The sequence below is a fragment of the Bombina bombina genome, chromosome 3, assembly GCF_027579735.1.
Source record: "Bombina bombina isolate aBomBom1 chromosome 3, aBomBom1.pri, whole genome shotgun sequence".
Classification (NCBI taxonomy): Eukaryota; Metazoa; Chordata; class Amphibia; order Anura; family Bombinatoridae; genus Bombina; species Bombina bombina.
The window spans coordinates 757637357-757656883 of NC_069501.1; the positions used below are offsets into that span (position 1 = coordinate 757637357).

Genomic DNA, 19527 nt, shown 5'->3' on the forward strand with positions numbered 1-19527 from the left:
AACTCTAAGTTGGCAGATAGGGTTTATTAATCAGCAGTTTAAACCATGGCTTCATAAGTATCAGTTGCAGGCTTAAATAAGCAAACAAGCGTGCAATTGATTGGGACTATTACTGTAATGCTAGTGAATGGGCTAGATAAAATAAAACTAATGTCAGTTCAGCTTCTATACCTAGACCTCACTTCACAGGCAGCTCTGCGATTCATAAAGAAAATGGGTGTAACCTAGAGGAGTAATACATTGTGAGCTTAGGCCAATAGAAATGTATGGCCACAATCCCCTGACCCTTTACATAAATCATACAGCTGCATCCATCTGAAGGCAGGACTCCTATTTATTTAATAGATATTTAAACATAATACGTCTCAAGGCATCTTTATAAGTGCAATAGGCTATATCATATACTAGATACAAGCATGAGTAAAAACTTACTTTACTAATTACAACTGCTTTCATTTACTATTACATTTACTACCAATAAGCACTAAAAAATCACTAGTACTTACATTTATTAGTTACAGATACCTCAAGGGAAATAGTGCAATAAAAGTATTCAACTATCTAACTAAAAATAAGCTTAAAATGTACATTGTATATATGCAAAGCAGAGCAAATGTAAAACAGATGTTTCTGTTAACACATTTTGAGAATTTCAAATATTAGAAGTTTTCTTTATTGAAGATGAAGTGGACTCCTCTGGGATCTGCATTGGAGTTTGCAATGCTTTCCTTACTGAGAGTTTCTGCTAGGCTTTCGGGGCCACAAAGGAAGACACCAATCCTGGAGCTTGAAAAAACAAATATCTTTTCTAAGCATACACATAATAAGAAAATGTACTTATACAGAAGTATTTATGTCTGTTAAATGATCTATATGCAAATCAGTGCAATGATTGAGAGAGAGAAGCCAATGATTTTATGGAATATGGTAATTTGTGTTCATTACCATTTTACAGCTTATTCACCAGCATTTTAATAAACAATGTATATCATCATTATTAAGGAAAAGAGAGAGTCAAGAGTAACAGCAAATGTTTGTGTGGCAAATGCTGAGTGTGATGTAGAAACATTTTAATTAAAGGGGACATAAAAAACACAATTTCTTTTTCTTTCATGATTTAGATAGAACATACCATTTTAAACAACTTTCTAATTTACTTTTATTATCAAATTTTCTTCATTCTCTTGGTATCTTTTGTTGAAACAACAGGGATGTAAGCTCAGGAGCACGCACGTGTCTGGAGCCCTATATGGCAACATTGTTGCAAGAATGTTATCCAGCTGCAAGAGCACTATTTCCTGCAATGTGCTCCTGACACCTACCTAGGTATCTCTTCAACAAAGATGGGTAACAAAGCATATTTGATAATAGAAGTCAATCAGAAACTTTTTTTTTTAAATTCTCTGTCTGAATCACAAAAGTCCCTTTAAGCTATTACATATTAAGCTGTGTGTTATTAATGCCATCACTATTAGACAGGGCAGGCACAGGGCTCTCCTAGTTTACAGGTAGAGACACTATTTTGCAGTGCCTAACACAGCCATGTGAAATAGAGTATTCATATGTCTGAAAGAAAACTGTAGACTTGTTAAAGAAAGCAAAAACACACAAAACCCCCACTGTGATAGGTTTGCAAAGAAAAAAACACAAACTCTCAACTGAAATCTGAACAGAAATCTGTAAGATTTTTTTTTTCTCCAAGACCCCATTAGTTTATAGCATCAGGCAAACTTGACTCATAACTCACATTCACCCCACATATACAAGCGCTTACCAAATCCTGCCGAGCACACCTAGGCAACATTTCCAGAATTCGCTCCTTCCTTACTCAAAAAAAACTACAAAAATACTAATAAATTTTTGTCATTTTGTCACGCATTGATTATTGCAATCTACTTCTAAATGGCTTTCCAAAACACCGCCTCTCCTTCCTCCAATCTATTATGAATGCTTCAGCTTGACTCATCCACCTAAGTAACCGATCTACATCAGCTGCTCCACTCTGCCTGTCTTTACACCGGCTCCCCATACACTGTAGAATACAATTTAAAGTATTTACCCTAACTTAAAAAGCACTCAACAGTCTAACTCCCAATTACATTTCCTCTCTTATCTCCAAATATTCCCCATCCTGTCCTCTTCGATTAACCTCTGACCTACGTCTATCTACTCCTGTTATATCTACCTCCTACTCCCGTTTTCAAGACTTCGCACGTGCTGCTCCTGTCCTCTGGAACTCTCTACCCCACTCTATAAGACTGTCTCCAACCTTGTATAGCTTCAGCTTCAGACGCTCCTTGAAAACCCACCTATTCAGAGAGGCTTACCATCTCTCCTCCATCCTTCATCTGAACCAAATTAATGCATGATATGCCTGACTCACTGCTGCAACTACAACCGACGTGACAATCTACCCCAACCTTATGTCTCTGCACCCTCATCCTGTAGTCTGTGAGCTCTCCGGAGCTGGGCCCTCTTCCTCCTGTACTAGGTTGTTTAGTCTGTTATCTTTTTGTATCTTATCACAAATCCTTGTCATTGTATACCCCTATCTCTGTACCCAGCACTACAGAATTTTGTGGCACTATAGAAATAAATGATTATAATAATAATCAGGCAGTATCTCAAGCAAGGATACATTTGGGTGCCAGGGGCCTGCTGTCAAGAGGCACAACTAGACTCACACTACTGTAGGATGGCCTTCAAGTAACTGAAACCTACACTGAGAAGGAAGAACAGAAATATATTTTCACAATGAAGTAGAGCTACAACCCATACTATCTTACTACAAACAGTTCAAAACAGACAAAAGCTGGAAGATAAAACCATTCAGCTAAAACCATTTAAAGGGGCATAACACCTTGAGATTGTAATAGAAACTGTTTAATTAATTGCAGCAAAGGAACATTGCAGCATACTTCGATTATTTATTTTGTCTTCTTTTCCTGATCGCATACTCTAGTGACCCATTTTTACCTGTCCCTAATTGGACTCAGCAGAAAAGGAAACCTAGGTTACAACATGGTAGCACAAATTGCTTTCTGGCCACTAAATATTTGTTTTTTCCATATTTAAACAACTAATATAATAAAATAAAAATACATTTGTGTATTACTCTCATATTACTGATATGAAGGCATCATTCTGGCTAGCATTTATTTAGTGTTTAATATTCTTTTTTATATTTTAAAGGGCAAGTCAACCCAAAAAAAATTCTTACTTATACAGATAACGTTTTTTATTATTAATATAACAAACTGTAGTACAATTTTGATAAATACATATTGTGCAAGTAAAAATTGTAATGTGCTTCACGCATGTGCAATGCGTGATTTGATTGCAGGGAGTCTTTTTCATCAGGGACTATAAATAACCACTCAGTTTCATGTGGGGATCTGCGTCTTCTCTGCTCACAAAATTTAGATTTAAGCAGCAATTCTCTAAGGCCTAGATTTGGAGTTTGGCGTTAGCCGTGAAAACCAGCGTTAGAGGCTCCTAACGCTGGTTTTAGGCTACCTCCGGTATTTGGAGTCACTCAAAAAAGGGTCTAACGCTCACTTTTCAGCCGCGACTTTTCCATACCGCAGATCCCCTTACGTCAATTGCGTATCCTATCTTTTCAATGGGATCTTTCTAACTCCGGTATTTAGAGTCGTGTCTGAAGTGAGCGTTAGACATCTAACGACAAAACTCCAGCCGCAGGAAAAAAGTCAGTAGTTAAGAGCTTTTTGGGCTAACGCCGGTTTATAAAGCTCTTAACTACTGTACTCTAAAGTACACTAACACCCATAAACTACCTATGTACCCCTAAACCGAGGTCCCCCCACATCGCCGACACTCGATTACATTTTTTTAACCCCTAATCTGCCGACCGCCACCTACGTTATACTTATGTACCCCAAATCTGCTGCCCCTAACACCGCCGACCCATATATTATATTTATTAACCCCTAACCAGCCCCCCACAACGTCGCAGCCAGCTACCTACAATAATTAACCCCTAATCTGCCGACCGCAAAGCGCCGCCACCTACGTTATACTTATGTACCCCTAATCTGCTGCCCCTAACACCGCCGACCCCTATATTATATTTATTAACCCCTAATCTGCCCCCCTCAACGTCGCCTCCACCTGCCTACACTTATTAACCCCTAATCTGCCGAGCGGACCGCACCGCTATTATTATAAAGTTATTAACCCCTAATCCGCCTCACTAACCCTATAATAAATAGTATTAACCCCTAATCTGCCCTCCCTAACATCGCCGACACCTAACTTCAAACATTAACCCCTAATCTGCCGACTGGAGCTCACCGCTATTCTAATAAATGTATTAACCCCTAAAGCTAAGTCTAAGCCTAACACTAACACCCCCCTAAGTTAAATATAATTTAAATCTAACGAAATAAATTAACTCTTATTAAATAAATTATTCCTATTTAAAGCTAAATACTTACCTGTAAAATAAATCCTAATATAGCTACAATATAAATTATAATTATATTATAGCTATTTTAGGATTAATATTTATTTTACAGGTAACTTTGTATTTATTTTAACCAGGTACAATAGCTATTAAATAGTTAAGAACTATTTAATAGCTAAAATAGTTAAAATAATTACAAAATTACCTGTAAAATAAATCCTAACCTACGTTACAATTAAACCTAACACTACACTATCAATAAATTAATTAAATAAACTACCTACAATTACCTACAATTAACCTAACACTACACTATCAATAAATTAATTAAATACAATTCCTACAAATAAATACAATTAAATAAACTAGCTAAAGTACAAAAAATAAAAAAGAACTAAGTTACAAAAAATAAAAAAATATTTACAAACATAATAAAAATATTACAACAATTTTAAACTAATTACACCTACTCTAAGCCCCCTAAAAAAATGCCCTACCCTATTCTAAATTACTAAAGTTCAAAGCTCTTTTAACTTACCAGCCCTGAACAGGGCCCTTTGCGGGGCATGCCCCAAGAAGTTCAGCTCTTTTGCCTGTAAAAAAAAACATACAATACCCAAGCCCCCCAACATTACAACCCACCACCCACATACCCCTAATCTAACCCAAACCCCCCTTAAATAAACCTAACACTAAGCCCCTGAAGATCTTCCTACCTCACAGGGTTCACCGATCTGTCCAGAAGAGCTCCTCCGATGTCCTGATCCAAGCCCAAGCGGGGGGCTGAAGAGGTCCATGATCCGGCTGAAGTCTTCATCCAAGCGGGGCAGAAGAGGTCTTCCATCCGATTGAAGTCTTCATCCAAGCGGGATCTTCTATGGTCATCCATCCGGAGCGGAGCGGCAGGATCCTGAAGACCTCCGACGCGGAACATCCATCCTGGCCGACGAATGACGGTTCCTTTAAATGACGTCATCCAAGATGGCGTCCCTCGAATTCCGATTGGCTGATAGGATTCTATCAGCCAATCGGAATTAAGGTAGGAATATTCTGATTGGCTGATGGAATCAGCCAATCAGAATCAAGTTCAATCCGATTGGCTGATCCAATCAGCCAATCAGATTGAGCTCGCATTCTATTGGCTGTTCCGATCAGCCAATAGAATGCGAGCTCAATCTGATTGGCTGATCGGATCAGCCAATCGGATTGAACTTGATTCTGATTGGCTGACTCCATCAGCCAATCAGAATATTCCTACCTTAATTCCGATTGGCTGATAGAATCCTATCAGCCAATCGGAATTCGAGGGATGCCATCTTGGATGACGTCATTTAAAGGAACCGTCATTCGTCGTTCAGTCGTCGGCCAGGATGGATGTTCCGCGTCGGAGGTCTTCAGGATCCTGCCGCTCCGCTCCGGATGGATGACCATAGAAGATCCCGCTTGGATGAAGACTTCAATTGGATGGAAGACCTCTTCTGCCCCGCTTGGATGAAGACTTCAGCCGGATCATGGACCTCTTCAGCCCCCAGCTTGGGCTTGGATCAGGACATCGGAGGAGCTCTTCTGGACAGATCGTTGAACCCGGTGAGGTGAAGACAAGGTAGGAAGATCTTCAGGGGCTTAGTGTTAGGTTTATTTAAGGGGGGTTTGGGTTAGATTAGGGGTATGTGGGTGGTGGGTTGTAATGTTGGGGGGCTTGGGTATTGTATGTTTTTTTTTACAGGCAAAAGAGCTGAACTTCTTGGGGCATGCCCCGCAAAGGGCCCTGTTCAGGGCTGGTAAGGTAAAAGAGCTTTGAACTTTAGTAATTTAGAATAGGGTAGGGCATTTTTTTATTTTGGGGGGCTTTGTTATTTTATTAGGGGGCTTAGAGTAGGTGTAATTAGTTTAAAATTGTTGTAATATTTTTATTATGTTTGTAAATATTTTTTTATTTTTGGTAACTTAGTTCTTTTTTATTTTTTGTACTTTAGCTAGTTTATTTAATTGTATTTATTTGTAGGAATTGTATTTAATTAATTTATTGATAGTGTAGTGTTAGGTTAATTGTAGGTAATTGTAGGTAGTTTATTTAATTAATTTATTGATAGTGTAGTGTTAGGTTTAATTGTAACTTAGGTTAGGATTTATTTTACAGGTAATTTTGTAATTATTTTAACTATTGTAGCTATTAAATAGTTCTTAACTATTTAATAGCTATTGTACCTGGTTAAAATAAATAAAAAGTTACCTGTCAAATAAATATAAATCCTAAAATAGCTATAATATAATTATAATTTATATTGTAGCTATATTAGGATTTATTTTACAGGTAAGTATTTAGCTTTAAATAGGAATAATTTATTTAATAAGAGTTAATTAATTTCGTTAGATTTAAATTATATTTAATTTAGGGGGGTGTTAGTGTTAGGGTTAGACTTAGCTTTAGGGGTTAATACATTTATTAGAATAGCGGTGAGCTCCAGTCGGCAGATTAGGGGTTAATGTTTGAAGTTAGGTGTCGGCGATGTTAGGGAGGGCAGATTAGGGGTTAATACTATTTATTATAGGGTTAGTGAGGCGGATTAGGGGTTAATAACTTTATAATAATAGCGGTGCGGTCCGGTCGGCAGATTAGGGGTTAATAAGTGTAGGCAGGTGGAGGCGACGTTGTGGGGGGCAGATTAGGGATTAATAAATATAATATAGGGGTCGGCAGTGTTAGGGCAGCAGATTAGGGGTACATAGGGATAATGAAAGTAGCGGCGGTTTACGGAGCGGCAGATTAGGGGTTAATAATAATATGCAGGGGTCAGCGATAGCAGGGGCGGCAGAATAGGGGTTAATAAGTGTAAAGTTAGGGGTGTTTAGACTCGGGGTACATGTTAGAGTGTTAGGTGCAGATGTAGGAAGTGTTTCCGCATAGCAAACAATGGGGCTGCGTTAGGAGCTGAACGCGGCTTTTTTGCAGGTGTTAGGTTTTTTTTCAGCTCAAACAGCCCCATTGTTTTCTATGGGAGAATCGTGCACAAGCACGTTTTTGAGGTTGGCCGCTTGCGTAAGCAACTCTGGTATCGAGAGTTGAAGCTGCGTTAAATATGCTCTACGCTTTTGGAGCCTAACGCAGCCTTTATGTGGACTCTCAATACCAGAGTTATTTTTATGGTGCGGCCAGAAAAAAGCCAGCGTTAGCTACGCGGGTCTTTACCGACAAAACTCCAAATCTAGGCCTAATTGTCTTTCTCTTACTTAGCCAGAGGGTAGAATTGGGTTAAAGAGCGTGTGAGCACAGCACGCTTAGTTTTGGGTGAAACTTACTTTATTTGTTTTTTTTAAATGCAGTGTCTTATATTGCAGTGAGAAGAGCTGATGTGCTGTTAACCCTGTAGTCCTCAGCGAGGTTGAAAAAAAATAAAGCCCTGTTCTGTAAATTGTCAATATGTTCTTGCTGCATTCTGTCATAGGCTATGAGCATTTATTTACACCCCAAATTGGTTTGACACTATGGTTGAGAATCCCACACTGCCCATTTGATGCAGGAGGTGACAATCCTAGAGAGATCTGCTGATAATGGCCGGTATAATACTTTTATCTTAAAATATTCAATATTAAAGCCAGTGATTCTCAACCATAGTGTCACCAATTTGGAGAATCGAAAACTTACATTCACTGGCAGATGAGGAAGACGGGGGCTGAAGAAATAGAGAGGAGGGGGCAGGCGGCCATTTCAAAACGGCCGAGGGACAACTTGTAAGTATTTTTACTTGCACAATATGCATTTATCACAATTGGCCTACAGTTTGTTATATTAATAATTAGAAACAATATCTGTATAAGTAAGAAATTATTTTGAGTTGACTTGCCCTTTAAATTCAATGTAATTCTAATATGAAATGTATCTCTTTCTTCTGGTATACTTTGTTGTAACTTAGCATACTGAAGTTTGCTCAGGGGCATGCACGTGTCTAATTCCCTATATGACAGCAGTATTTGCAACATTGAAACAATTTTACATAAATATTGCTCAATGTATGTGCACATTCCAGAACATATCTAGATATGCTCTCATGGAAAGAAGCTAAGTTTCAAAGATGAAAATTGCATATTTTTTTTTACAAATTGGAGGCTCTATCTAAATCATGAAGTTTCATTTGACTTCCATGTCCCTTTAAGCTGAATACCCAATTATAATGAATAGGTAATCACAATAACATTACAGAATAATTCTTTACCTTGGGTGTGCGCTTGCAATAGTTTTAAACTCATTTTCCCAGTTTGGTCTTCCATACAAGGTTTTCTGCTTCAGTCCAGTGATTACATCTTTGTCTTCATCATGGTGCAGAGTAAATGCAGTGGCCTAAGGATTACCATACCAATAACACAGTTATTCTCACAACACTATTACTCTAGCAAGTACAAATACAGTGCAAATACATTAATTCAGCTGGGATGAATACAGAAAACTGAATCACAATGGGCTAGATTACAAATGGAGACCAAAAATATTAGAACAAAACAAGAAACAGCACTCAAGCTATGTGCAAACGTCAGTTGAGATTTTATCATGTAGTAGTACACAGGACAAAAGTACTCCCCATCAAGTGAACAGAAGTCCCCTTATGCGTTTCGTGTGTCTTGACATCAATTGAGCATAATAAGCAGATCTTCTATTTTTGTGCTCATATTACAAGCACAAAGCTTTTTTTATTGTTCGAATTGTAGTCTAGGGCTTGTTAACATCTTCATGCCAGATAGCATTAAATCCCTAACATAATAGACTTCTATGGCAGCGCACAGTGAGCTAATAGTGCGCTAAGTTGAGAGGACACAAATACGATGGTCTGCAAGTAGTGGAGTACTTAATGTGATGGTAAATAATTGCATTTTTTAAACACTAAGACTAACCAGTGCTATAAATAAAGGGAACTTTTGGTTATGAAGTATAAAAAATGTCATGCTGCAAGTACCTTTATTTGACCATGAGTTTATGTTGAGCTGAGCACCTCCAGCCACCTACGGCTAAGCTCTATTTTCTCAATGCACATATGATTAAAGCGTTCTGGGAACCCCTGGGAGTTCGAAGTAACGGGAAGGGGACTTGACCGTTGGAGGAATTAGGCCTTGGGTGTGATTGGTTATTTACTGTAGGGGGCGGGCTTAGCACGCGCTGTTACGCATTTAAAGAAAGAGCGGGAGAATCTGTCATCAGAATAATTATCAAACCTTTCTAGAAAGTGCTGTGCTTGTCAGTTAGTAATTCTGCGATGTCGCATTTTGATGCGATTTTTGACCAACTTAAGTTGGAAGCTGCAAAAATGGGCCCTACCTGGCTCGAAGAAAAATTACGTCCATTGCTTAGCCCGGTCGTCGAACCCAGAGTGGATATCGTTGAGGTGGCTCCGAAAACATCGAGGCGTTCGAGGCCTCCAGTTCGTTCTGATGCTGAAGGGGGTAATAGCGGTCGGAGAAAATCCAGCCCCAGTCCGGGGTTAAAGGCGTCTGTGAGGAAGAAGTCAAGTTCGAGCTCCGGAAGTCGGCAGACCGGAGCGGAGTTTGCTGATAATGTGACGCAGTCCGGGAGCACTTGTTCCATTACGGAACAATTCACTGAGCCTGTAATGAAGGGTGATTCTTTGCCTAAGGGTAAGACGGCCAATTTAGGCCAGAAAGTAGTAATTAGAGGGAAAAAGCAAGCTAGTAAAAGTGACGGCCTGCCGAGGCCTATTTCTCTGTGTGAGGGTAATGAACAAGCGAGTATATGTAGTTTAGGTAGCGCCTTAATGAAAAAGAAAGGTGAGGGTTTGATTGTATCAGGGCCGATTGAAATACCTCAGGCAGTTTCAGAACAGTTACATAATGTTTCTAAGTCGGCTCAGTTTTTAAGACCTTGCAATAATACGGAAAATCAGGCTTATCGGGTGTTAGACGAGAGGGTGGAAAGGCCTGAAGCCAGCGATAGTCATCATGATACCGAGGTTGATAACGGTGTGGTAGAATTAGATTTATATTTAGATTCTCCTGAGGAGGATTTTATTCCTCCTTCTCCCAATGTAGTTAACACTATTAGCCAGTTTAATACGTCTGTCAGGGTCACGGGTGATCCAGTTTTAAAGGGCGAGTTAAGAAATTTGAGGGATAGGAATGTTGAAGTAATTAAAAATTTACCTGTCACTAATGATGTTTTTCTTTTAGATGGGAATGAAACTGGGTCACGGCCTGAGAATTCTCAGGGTCTTTTAATGGTGGGAAATGACGACCTAAGTGGGGAGGCTTATGGCCTTCAGGAATCTTGGACGGAAAATATCAGGCTGGATATTGAGGACGGCGTTCCAGGGGTGGAACGTTTTAATGCAAAGGGAGAAGAAACAAGGGTGAGTACGGCCAACAATTTTAATTTTGGTCTTCAGGGCATGATGGGTCAGAGTATTAATAATACATTTCATAGCTCGGTTAACTCTGTTCAACGTCCAAACAGGTCTGGGATTGGGAGAATACAAGGTAGAGGTAGACAACGCAAGAGGTATGGGGATTTAAGGGGAGAAGGGTTTGAGGTCCCATCAGCTAAGAAGGGTAAGGGTGTTTCAGTGGATAGTAGGTTGGGTATGTCTACAGCTAGTAGGGGCATTGGAATTTGGGCACCTTCTGGGGGTTTGTCACATGTTTCTTTTTTACAGACGGAAAAAGGGCAGCAATTAATGACTAACACGGATCCCAGGGCTACTGGTTTCCAGAATACAGAGAAGGTTACGGCTGCATCTCAAAGGATTCAGTCTGCAGTGCCTCAGGACCCGAGTACAGGTAATGAGGGATCTGGTGTTGTGAATCTGAATGTGGGGGTTGATACAGTTGGTGTGCATGCTGATCCCTTATCTATAACTGTTGTAGCAGGTTTAAGGGACTTGTTAGCCAAATTAGAAGGAGCAAAAGTCACGGGGGGAGTCGCCAATTCATGGGTTCCCACAGAATTGGTTAACCAAAATAGGGTATTAGGGATTGGTGGTGAGGGAATAAAGGATGTAGGGTCAGTACCTCAATCTCAAATGGTCGGTTTATCTCAGCAAAAGGGGACTAATGTTGATAACAAAACGGATGGGGGTCCTGAGCTGAAGATTGCTGACACGGCTTTGGCCAGGTCTTGTTTGTGTTCTATTGGGCCTTTGGGCATGCATTTGACGGTAGAGTTAAGAGAAAAGATATACAAGAGAGATTTTATTGAATTATTTTCCCTCCTTCCTCTTGATCAGTCTTTTGAGATACCTGAAGATTCAAAAAAGGATTCGGCCAAGAAGGAAGAGGAGGAAAGGAAAAGACGTTACAGAAAATTACCAAAAACATTTACTAACTGGTTCCAGGCTTTTGTTATTTATGCTAGTGTATTTGCTGTTAAGTTCCCTGATCAAGGAGCGGCCCTCTTTTGTTATTTAGATGAAATTGCAGCTGCTCAGAGAACATATGGTGGTATGGCTTGGTGGTATTATGATGAACAATTTAGACAACGTTTGTCGGTTAAGCCTGAAATGAAATGGGATGATCGTGATATGGGTCTATGGCTAAAAGTGATGACTCCGTTAAGGTCTTCGCAGCCCTTTCGAGGGAGTGCCGGCGGATCTCTTCAAAACGGTTCGTCGGCAACAGCCAAAAAAGGTTTCTGTTTTGCTTTCAATGAAAAGTTCTGTAAATGGGGAGCATCATGTAAATTCAGACACAAATGTTCTGGGTGTGGTGGATCCCACCCTTCCAGTAAGTGTTTCAAAAAGAACAAATTGGGAGGAACACAGGAGCTCCCTGAAAAAGGGATTAACTCCGGTGAGGCTAAGCGGGATGGAGCTGTGGCTCGTACTTTACGCTAAACAGAAAGGTTGTGGTGATAAGGCCTTGTTGTTGCTACATGGTTTTGAGTTTGGTTTCAGAATTCCATCTTCTGGAGGCGTTGTTCATTACAGGGGTAACCTTAAGTCTGCTAGGGAATGGCCTGAGGTTGTTAGGAGTAAGCTTGAGAAGGAGGTTTCTTTGGGTCGAATGGCAGGTCCTTTTAAAATATCTCCTATCCCCCATTTGCGTATTTCTCCTTTAGGAGTGGTTCCTAAGAAAGAGCCTGGTAAATTTCGTTTAATTCACCACTCATTTCCAAAAGGTGGATCTGTTAATGATGATATTCCGGATGAATTATCGTCTGTGTCTTATACATCATTTGACATGGCGGTTAAGTTGGTTAGAGAGGCTGGGCAATTCGCTTTAATGGCTAAAATAGATATTGAGGCGGCTTTTCGGTTACTTCCAGTTCATCCTTCTTCACATTATTTGCTGGGTTGTTGTTTTGAGGGTTTTCTCTACATTGACTTATGTCTCCCGATGGGTTGTTCTATTTCTTGTTCTCTGTTTGAATGCTTTAGTTCATTTTTGGAATGGGTTGTTAAATTCAGGTCTGGATTTTCGTCAGTAGTTCATTATCTGGATGATTTTCTTTTTGTTGGTCCCCATGATTCGGACGTTTGTTTGAAATTAAGGGATTGTTTTTATTCAATGGCATCTGATTTTGGGGTTCCTATTGCAATGGAAAAATCTGAGGGTCCAGTTACGGCCCTTAAATTTCTGGGTATTACAATAGATTCTGAAAGTATGGAATGTAGGCTACCTCTGGAAAAGATTGTGGATTTGTCAGAAATGATTCAGCAATTTTTGGCGGTCCGTAAGGTGACTTTGAGAAAAATGCAATCTTTACTTGGAAAGTTGAATTTTGCTTGCAGAATCATTCCTATTGGTAGAGTTTTTTCTAGAAGAATGTCATTGGCTACGTCTGGTGTTAGTAAGCCTCATCATTTTGTAAGGATTAAAAAAGGTCACAAGGATGATTTGAAAGTTTGGTTGGAATTCCTTAAAAATTTTAATGGTGTTGCAATATTCATGGAAGCTAGGGTCTCTAATGTTGATTTGGATTTGATAACTGATGCAGCTGGGGGTGTTGGTTTCGGGGCTTATTTTCAAGGGCATTGGTGCGCTGAAGTGTGGCCTCAAGAGTGGGTCAATTTAGGTTTAACCAAGAACCTAGTTTTCCTTGAGCTATTTCCTATTCTGGTGGCTCTGTTTGTGTGGGAAGTGGATTTGATGAATAAATCCATATTGTTTCATACAGATAATATGGGTGTTGTTTCTGCTATTAATTCTTTATCTGCATCATCATTACCAGTTTTGCGTTTATTAAGAGTGCTAGTCCTGAAATGTTTAAGTATGAATGTTTTCGTCAGGGCAAAACATATCCCTGGTAAGCTTAATTTGATAGCAGATTCTTTATCTCGTTCACAGTGGTCTCGCTTTCGAGAGTTGGCGCCTCAGGCGGACGTAGTTGGAGCGACGTTTCCCGTCCAACTTTGGAAGCTTGGGACGGAGGATTGGCTGAATTAATTAAAAAATCTTTGGCTCCAGGTACTTGGACGTCCTATGTATCAGTTTGGAAGGAATGGGAAATGTGGTAATGTCAATCTGAAATTAAAGAAGGGTATGATGATGTCACTGGTTGCTTATTGGAATGGATGTGGCATTGGGGAAATGTGGGTTTGTCACCATCTAATATGGAAAGAAGATTGGCGGCCCTTGCTTTTAGATTTCGCTTATTAGGTTTGTCTGATGTTACAAAGGTTTTTTGGGTCCGTCAGGTTCTTAAAGGCTTGAAGAAAAAGACAAAGGTTAGAGATAAGAGAAGACCTATTACATTTTCTTTACTTCAAAAAGTTTGGGTGGTATTAGCAGAGATTTGTGCATCAAGATTTGAATTAATATTATTTAGAACGGCCTTTGTATTGGCCTTTTTTGGGGCATTTAGAGTTTCGGAATTGGTAAGCCCTAGCAAAAAGTGTCAGGTGGTTTACAAAAAGAAGATGTAATATGGAATGATAACAGAGTAGAAATATTACTGAGAAATAGTAAAACGGACATATATGGGAAAGGCAAGAACATAGTGCTATTCCCTAGTGGTGGTGAAATATGTCCATGTCAGGTAATGATGCTTTATGGGTCCATACGGCCTTTGCAGGATGGCCCTTTGTTGGTTCATTCAGACGGTTCTTTTTTATCACAATATCAATTTAGAGCCATTTTAAGAGGTTCAATTGTTTTATTGGGTCTTAATCCTTTAGAGTTTGGATCTCATTCTTTCCGGATTGGAGCTGCTACTGAAGCCGCTATGTTAGGTCTCAGAGAGGATATAGTTAAAAAGATTGGTAGATGGGGTTCAAGTCGTTATAAATCTTATGTTAGGCCTGATTTAAGGATATAAAAAAAAAAAAAAAAAAAAAAAAAAAAAAAAACATTGAATAGAATGTATGTTTTGGAATGTTTGAGTTGTAATCATCCTGAACACTCCTTTTTCTCTTATTTTAGGTGTAAAGATCGTATGGGTGATGGGGCATTCGTTTATATACTGGGCCAATGCTGAGGCCAGTAAGAAAATGGGCGGCCTTCAGCTTGGGTGTCCTGTGGATCAATGGGAGGTCAAATGGTTTGGGATTAGGGGGATGTGCTGGGAACTCTTTTTTCCGTTGTTTCTAGATTTTGGCAGAATGTTTCCTCGTCCTCAGGTTTTGATAGTGCATTTGGGGGGAAATGATTTAGGTATGATTCCTCAAAAGGAACTAGTTAGAAGAATCAAAAGAGATCTGGGCAACATAAAGGAACTTCATCCTGAAATCAAAATAATTTGGTCACAGATTACTCCTAGGTTGGTTTGGAGATCAGCGAGGGATTATGATAGGCTAGAAAAGAGTCGTAAAAAAATTAACAAAATAATTAGCTCTTTTGTTAAGAGGTTGGGGGGAGGCGTAGTTTTCCACCCAGATTTTGAAGTAGATGGGGCTGAGGAATTTTATTTAAAAGATGGTGTTCATTTTAACCAATTTGGGCTGCAGCTATTTATTTTCGATATAAAAGAAGCTTTGGGAAAAATATTGGGTTTGGCGGGACTGGGCTGTTCGGTCAGTCCAGTCGGTGGCGGGGGTGCTAGTTCCCAGACAAATATGGTACGCAATATGGCCAAGTGATTTGGAGGATTTTAAGTAGTTGCCTCTCCATGGGGTGAGTGGACAACTGGTTTTATAGGGGCAAGGGGTTCCCTATTAAAGTTTAGGTGTACTTGGACGGACTCAACAGGGATATAGCTGAGTCCAGTTGTTGAATAACGGCCATCTTGTTTTTGTGGGTTTGGGAACTAGCACCGCTGTGGTTTATGTTTTATTTGTCAGTAATGTTATTTATGAACATCAGGTATGTTCTGTGGAAAAATGTTTGAAAATGTTTGAAAATATTTATTACTCAATATTTAAATTGTGTTGTTAATAAAATGGCTGCGGCCAAATTTTATACCAAAGCTATGTGTAACTCTTTTATTTATGTTATTATTTTAACTTATAATGGTTATAAGATTAAGGCCGGGGATTGACGACTTTAAAGGTCAGGGAACCCCTGGGAGTTCGAAGTAACGGGAAGGGGACTTGACCGTTGGAGGAATTAGGCCTTGGGTGTGATTGGTTATTTACTGTAGGGGGCGGGCTTAGCACGCGCTGTTACGCATTTAAAGAAAGAGCGGGAGAATCTGTCATCAGAATAATTATCAAACCTTTCTAGAAAGTGCTCCCTCCCTCCCTCCCTAATCTTTGTTTTCCTTCCTTGTTCGTGTTTGTCGCAGCAAGGCGGGGGTGCTAGTTCCCAGACAAATATGGTACGCAATATGGCCAAGTGATTTGGAGGATTTTAAGTAGTTGCCTCTCCATGGGGTGAGTGGACAACTGGTTTTATAGGGGCAAGGGGTTCCCTATTAAAGTTTAGGTGTACTTGGACGGACTCAACAGGGATATAGCTGAGTCCAGTTGTTGAATAACGGCCATCTTGTTTTTGTGGGTTTGGGAACTAGCACCGCTGTGGTTTATGTTTTATTTGTCAGTAATGTTATTTATGAACATCAGGTATGTTCTGTGGAAAAATGTTTGAAAATGTTTGAAAATATTTATTACTCAATATTTAAATTGTGTTGTTAATAAAATGGCTGCGGCCAAATTTTATACCAAAGCTATGTGTAACTCTTTTATTTATGTTATTATTTTAACTTATAATGGTTATAAGATTAAGGCCGGGGATTGACGACTTTAAAGGTCAAGACATACAGCCCAATGCCGACACAGTTAAGCCCCGCAAATGTAAAATACCAATAGTAAAGTCACAAAGAAACAAAGGATGGGGGAAAGAACAGTCAAATAATCTGCTTAAGAACCTTATAATAAATTCTATAGAAATATTTAGTGTAGGTAGATATAATTTCGAGGTTTTATGCCCCAGGGTGTGTGCAAAGGGGAGAAACAATAATCATATAATTGTAAAAAGAGCATACAACTAAAAAAGGATAGCTCAGTCCTGGGTTGAGAGGTTAAAGACTACTGATCCATAAAGGTATCAAAAAGATAATGTATTGCTTATTAATAAAACGCATTGATACTGTATCTTTATTAATACACAAAAACATTCATACCAGCAAAGTGATATTAAAAACATTTGAACCTCAAAGATTCCACTGAAATCACAAATATATTGATAAAATATGTGGTGTGTACTGCAGCAGGCAGAGAGTAAATATCATGGGTAACGATATAGGTTAAATTATGGAATCAGGCAAGCAGTTTAAAAAAGGAGAGACAGAGCTTCTCCTGGTGACCTCTGATGTGTGTTTCACAAGAATGCTACTTCAGAGGGGCTGTGGGCCGCCACTGTTTCAAGCTATTTGATAGTATAGAAATCCCTCCCCTACATTGTCATTCGTGTCTTGATTGGTCAAAGGATGCTGCCATTCTGTATTTCCAGCCCGTCAGGGAACAAGTGTTCATGATGGGGCGGTGTTAAGTGAGTCATCTTGTGTGTTATAAACAGTACCTGTCCGATAGCGGATGTTTATACAAACATGACATCCCAAACGTTTCAAAGTTTGTGATTATCTCCAATCGTAATCTGTGCAGGGAACTCTGTGCTGTCACACATACACGCTCTCACCTGCTCTCCTTTGATTGTGTCGTCCGGCTGTTCCACTCCGGCTCAGAAGCTCTGCTCTTGATGCTTCTCCAGACACCGGATACCTTTTTCAAAATATCTTCACTTGCGCAAGTCTTGAATTGGTTAGTATCTTTACACAGCGTTCAGGAAAAACGTGATCTCTGCACTTCAGTACTAGGTACGCAGAGTCCGTGTGTATCGAGTTGATTCAGCTTCTTATAATTTTGGAAGAGTATACAGTCCCCTTCTACGTGTTTCACCCCTAAGGTTTGGGCTTTTTCAAGATCTTCAAGACTGTATACTCTTCTAAAATTATAAGAATCTGGATCAACTCGATACACACAGACTCTGCGTACCTAGTACTGAAGTGCAGAGATCACGTTTTTCCTGAACGCTGTGTAAAGATACTAACCAATTCAAGACTTGCGCAAGTGAAGATATTTTGAAAAAGGTATCCGGTGTCTGGAGAAGCATCGAGAGCAGCGCTTCTGAGTCGGAGAGGAACAGCCGGACGACACAATCAAAGGAGAGCAGGTGAGACCGTGTATGTGTGACAGCACAGAGTTCCCTGCACAGATTACGATTGGAGATAATCACAAACTTTGAAACGTTTGGGACGCCATGTTTGTATAAACATCCGCTATCGGACAGGTACTGTTTATAACACACAAGGTGATTAGGGTTTACTCCTCTGGAAGTGCCTATGACAGTGGAGAGGTGGTGATCAGAGAACTGAACTTTACCGATCTAAGTATTGCTGACAACCTCACAATCGTTAACAGCTGTTATTATTAGAGCTGCAGCACAGCAGATATCTATGTGGATTCTTCCAAGACTGTGTAATATATCACTGCTAATCTGCTAAATGAAAGCTCTGATTATTTGATCAAGTATAGGAGTTTCTGCCAAGGTTTTAAGTACTAGTATATAGGAGATTGGTAAAGGAGCATTATATTGTATTTTCTTCGATATTTTGAACTTTGCCTTTTTTATAGATGTTTTTAATCTGTTTAGAATTTTTGATATAATATTTACTGGAGACAATTGTTTATAAGACATTGAATGGTGAATGGATGTTTTGGGCCAAATTGAATGAATGGTTTTTCAAATAACGTATACGTATCAGAGAGATTTGTTTAATAAAATATTTGCAAAAAACTTTTTCTGCATCTAGAATATTCATTTATAAAGGTTATTAATTATAAGAATTAATTTAAAGGTATAGAATTAAGGTGACATTGCGATAAAATAATTGCACACACAAAAGATTTCACAGAGAACAATATTTATTAACCCACAGCTCATTACAGCGCCATCTAAACTTTTTAACTGTATACTCCTTTGATATATGACTACCTAGGAAGGAGGTAGTATAATTAGATTGGCCAGTGGGGGAAAGTCCAGCGCTTCACCTCAAAGCAATTTTGTATAAGTGAGTCATCGCACATTAGCCAATCCTGGCTTAGTGACGTGTCATGATCTAAAATGACTGGATGAACATTGTTTACATTCAACATGTGGTACATCAGTAACGAGCAGTTGTCACAATATAATTAATATGTATGTTTTACACAAATGATGTGTCATTGCAGATATTCATAAATCTGGATGCAAGTAATGATTATGTTAACGATTGTGTATGAACGGAAACGGTCATTGCTATCACAATTATCCATTTAGCCAGTATGTTAGGGTTGGTATGGTATGGGACAACAGGGTAATCGTAATGTTGATTTATATACAATATTATAATGGCAGATGATATGGTGATAATGAAATAATCTGATTTAAAGATATTTTATTAATGTGCTGATAGGCGTGTTATGTCTAAACTAGTGGATATGGTGTACATCGTGAAATTGTTAATCACACAGTCCCCCTGTATCAGGAAATACTACATGATGACAGTGTTACTATGACTTAAAAAAAAATGTTAGGTGAGAATAAAGAATGAGGGGTAGAGAAAAAATACATATGTAAATGTCTGCAATCACAATATAGTATCATTTATAAGATTCATAAAGGTGATTGGGAAAAAGAGGGATATGTATAAGAAATTAATCATATGTGCATAGGTGCAAGACGAAAAA

The 19527-nt window shown here is 39.1% G+C and overlaps 2 protein-coding genes across 3 annotated transcripts in view; one reads left to right on the plus strand and one right to left on the minus strand.

The window, feature by feature from the left end:
- Positions 1 to 316: 316 nt before the first annotated feature.
- Positions 317 to 19527, minus strand: part of LOC128653988 (cytochrome b-245 heavy chain) — a 171023-nt gene continuing 151812 nt past the window's right edge. Inside the window, exons 12-13 of the mRNA XM_053707605.1 lie at positions 8641 to 8765; positions 317 to 786 (exon numbers count right to left, since the gene is read on the minus strand). Of these exons, the coding sequence (XP_053563580.1) occupies positions 660 to 786; positions 8641 to 8765 (252 nt within the window). The 3' untranslated portion in view covers positions 317 to 659. The remainder of the gene's footprint in view (positions 787 to 8640; positions 8766 to 19527) is intronic.
- LOC128653990 (uncharacterized) lies at positions 11088 to 15521 on the plus strand. 2 transcript variants are annotated; one of them, XM_053707608.1, is made up of 2 exons: positions 11088 to 11206; positions 14786 to 15521. In XM_053707608.1, exons 1-2 carry the CDS (start codon positions 11104 to 11106, stop codon positions 15439 to 15441), a joined length of 759 nt encoding a protein of 252 aa, XP_053563583.1. In that variant the 5' UTR covers positions 11088 to 11103; the 3' UTR covers positions 15442 to 15521. The 2 variants fall into 2 exon arrangements, 1 of the variants encoding a protein (XP_053563583.1); XR_008401413.1 differs by lacking the exon at positions 14786 to 15521 and adding an exon at positions 13712 to 13833 and having other exon boundaries at positions 11093 to 11206.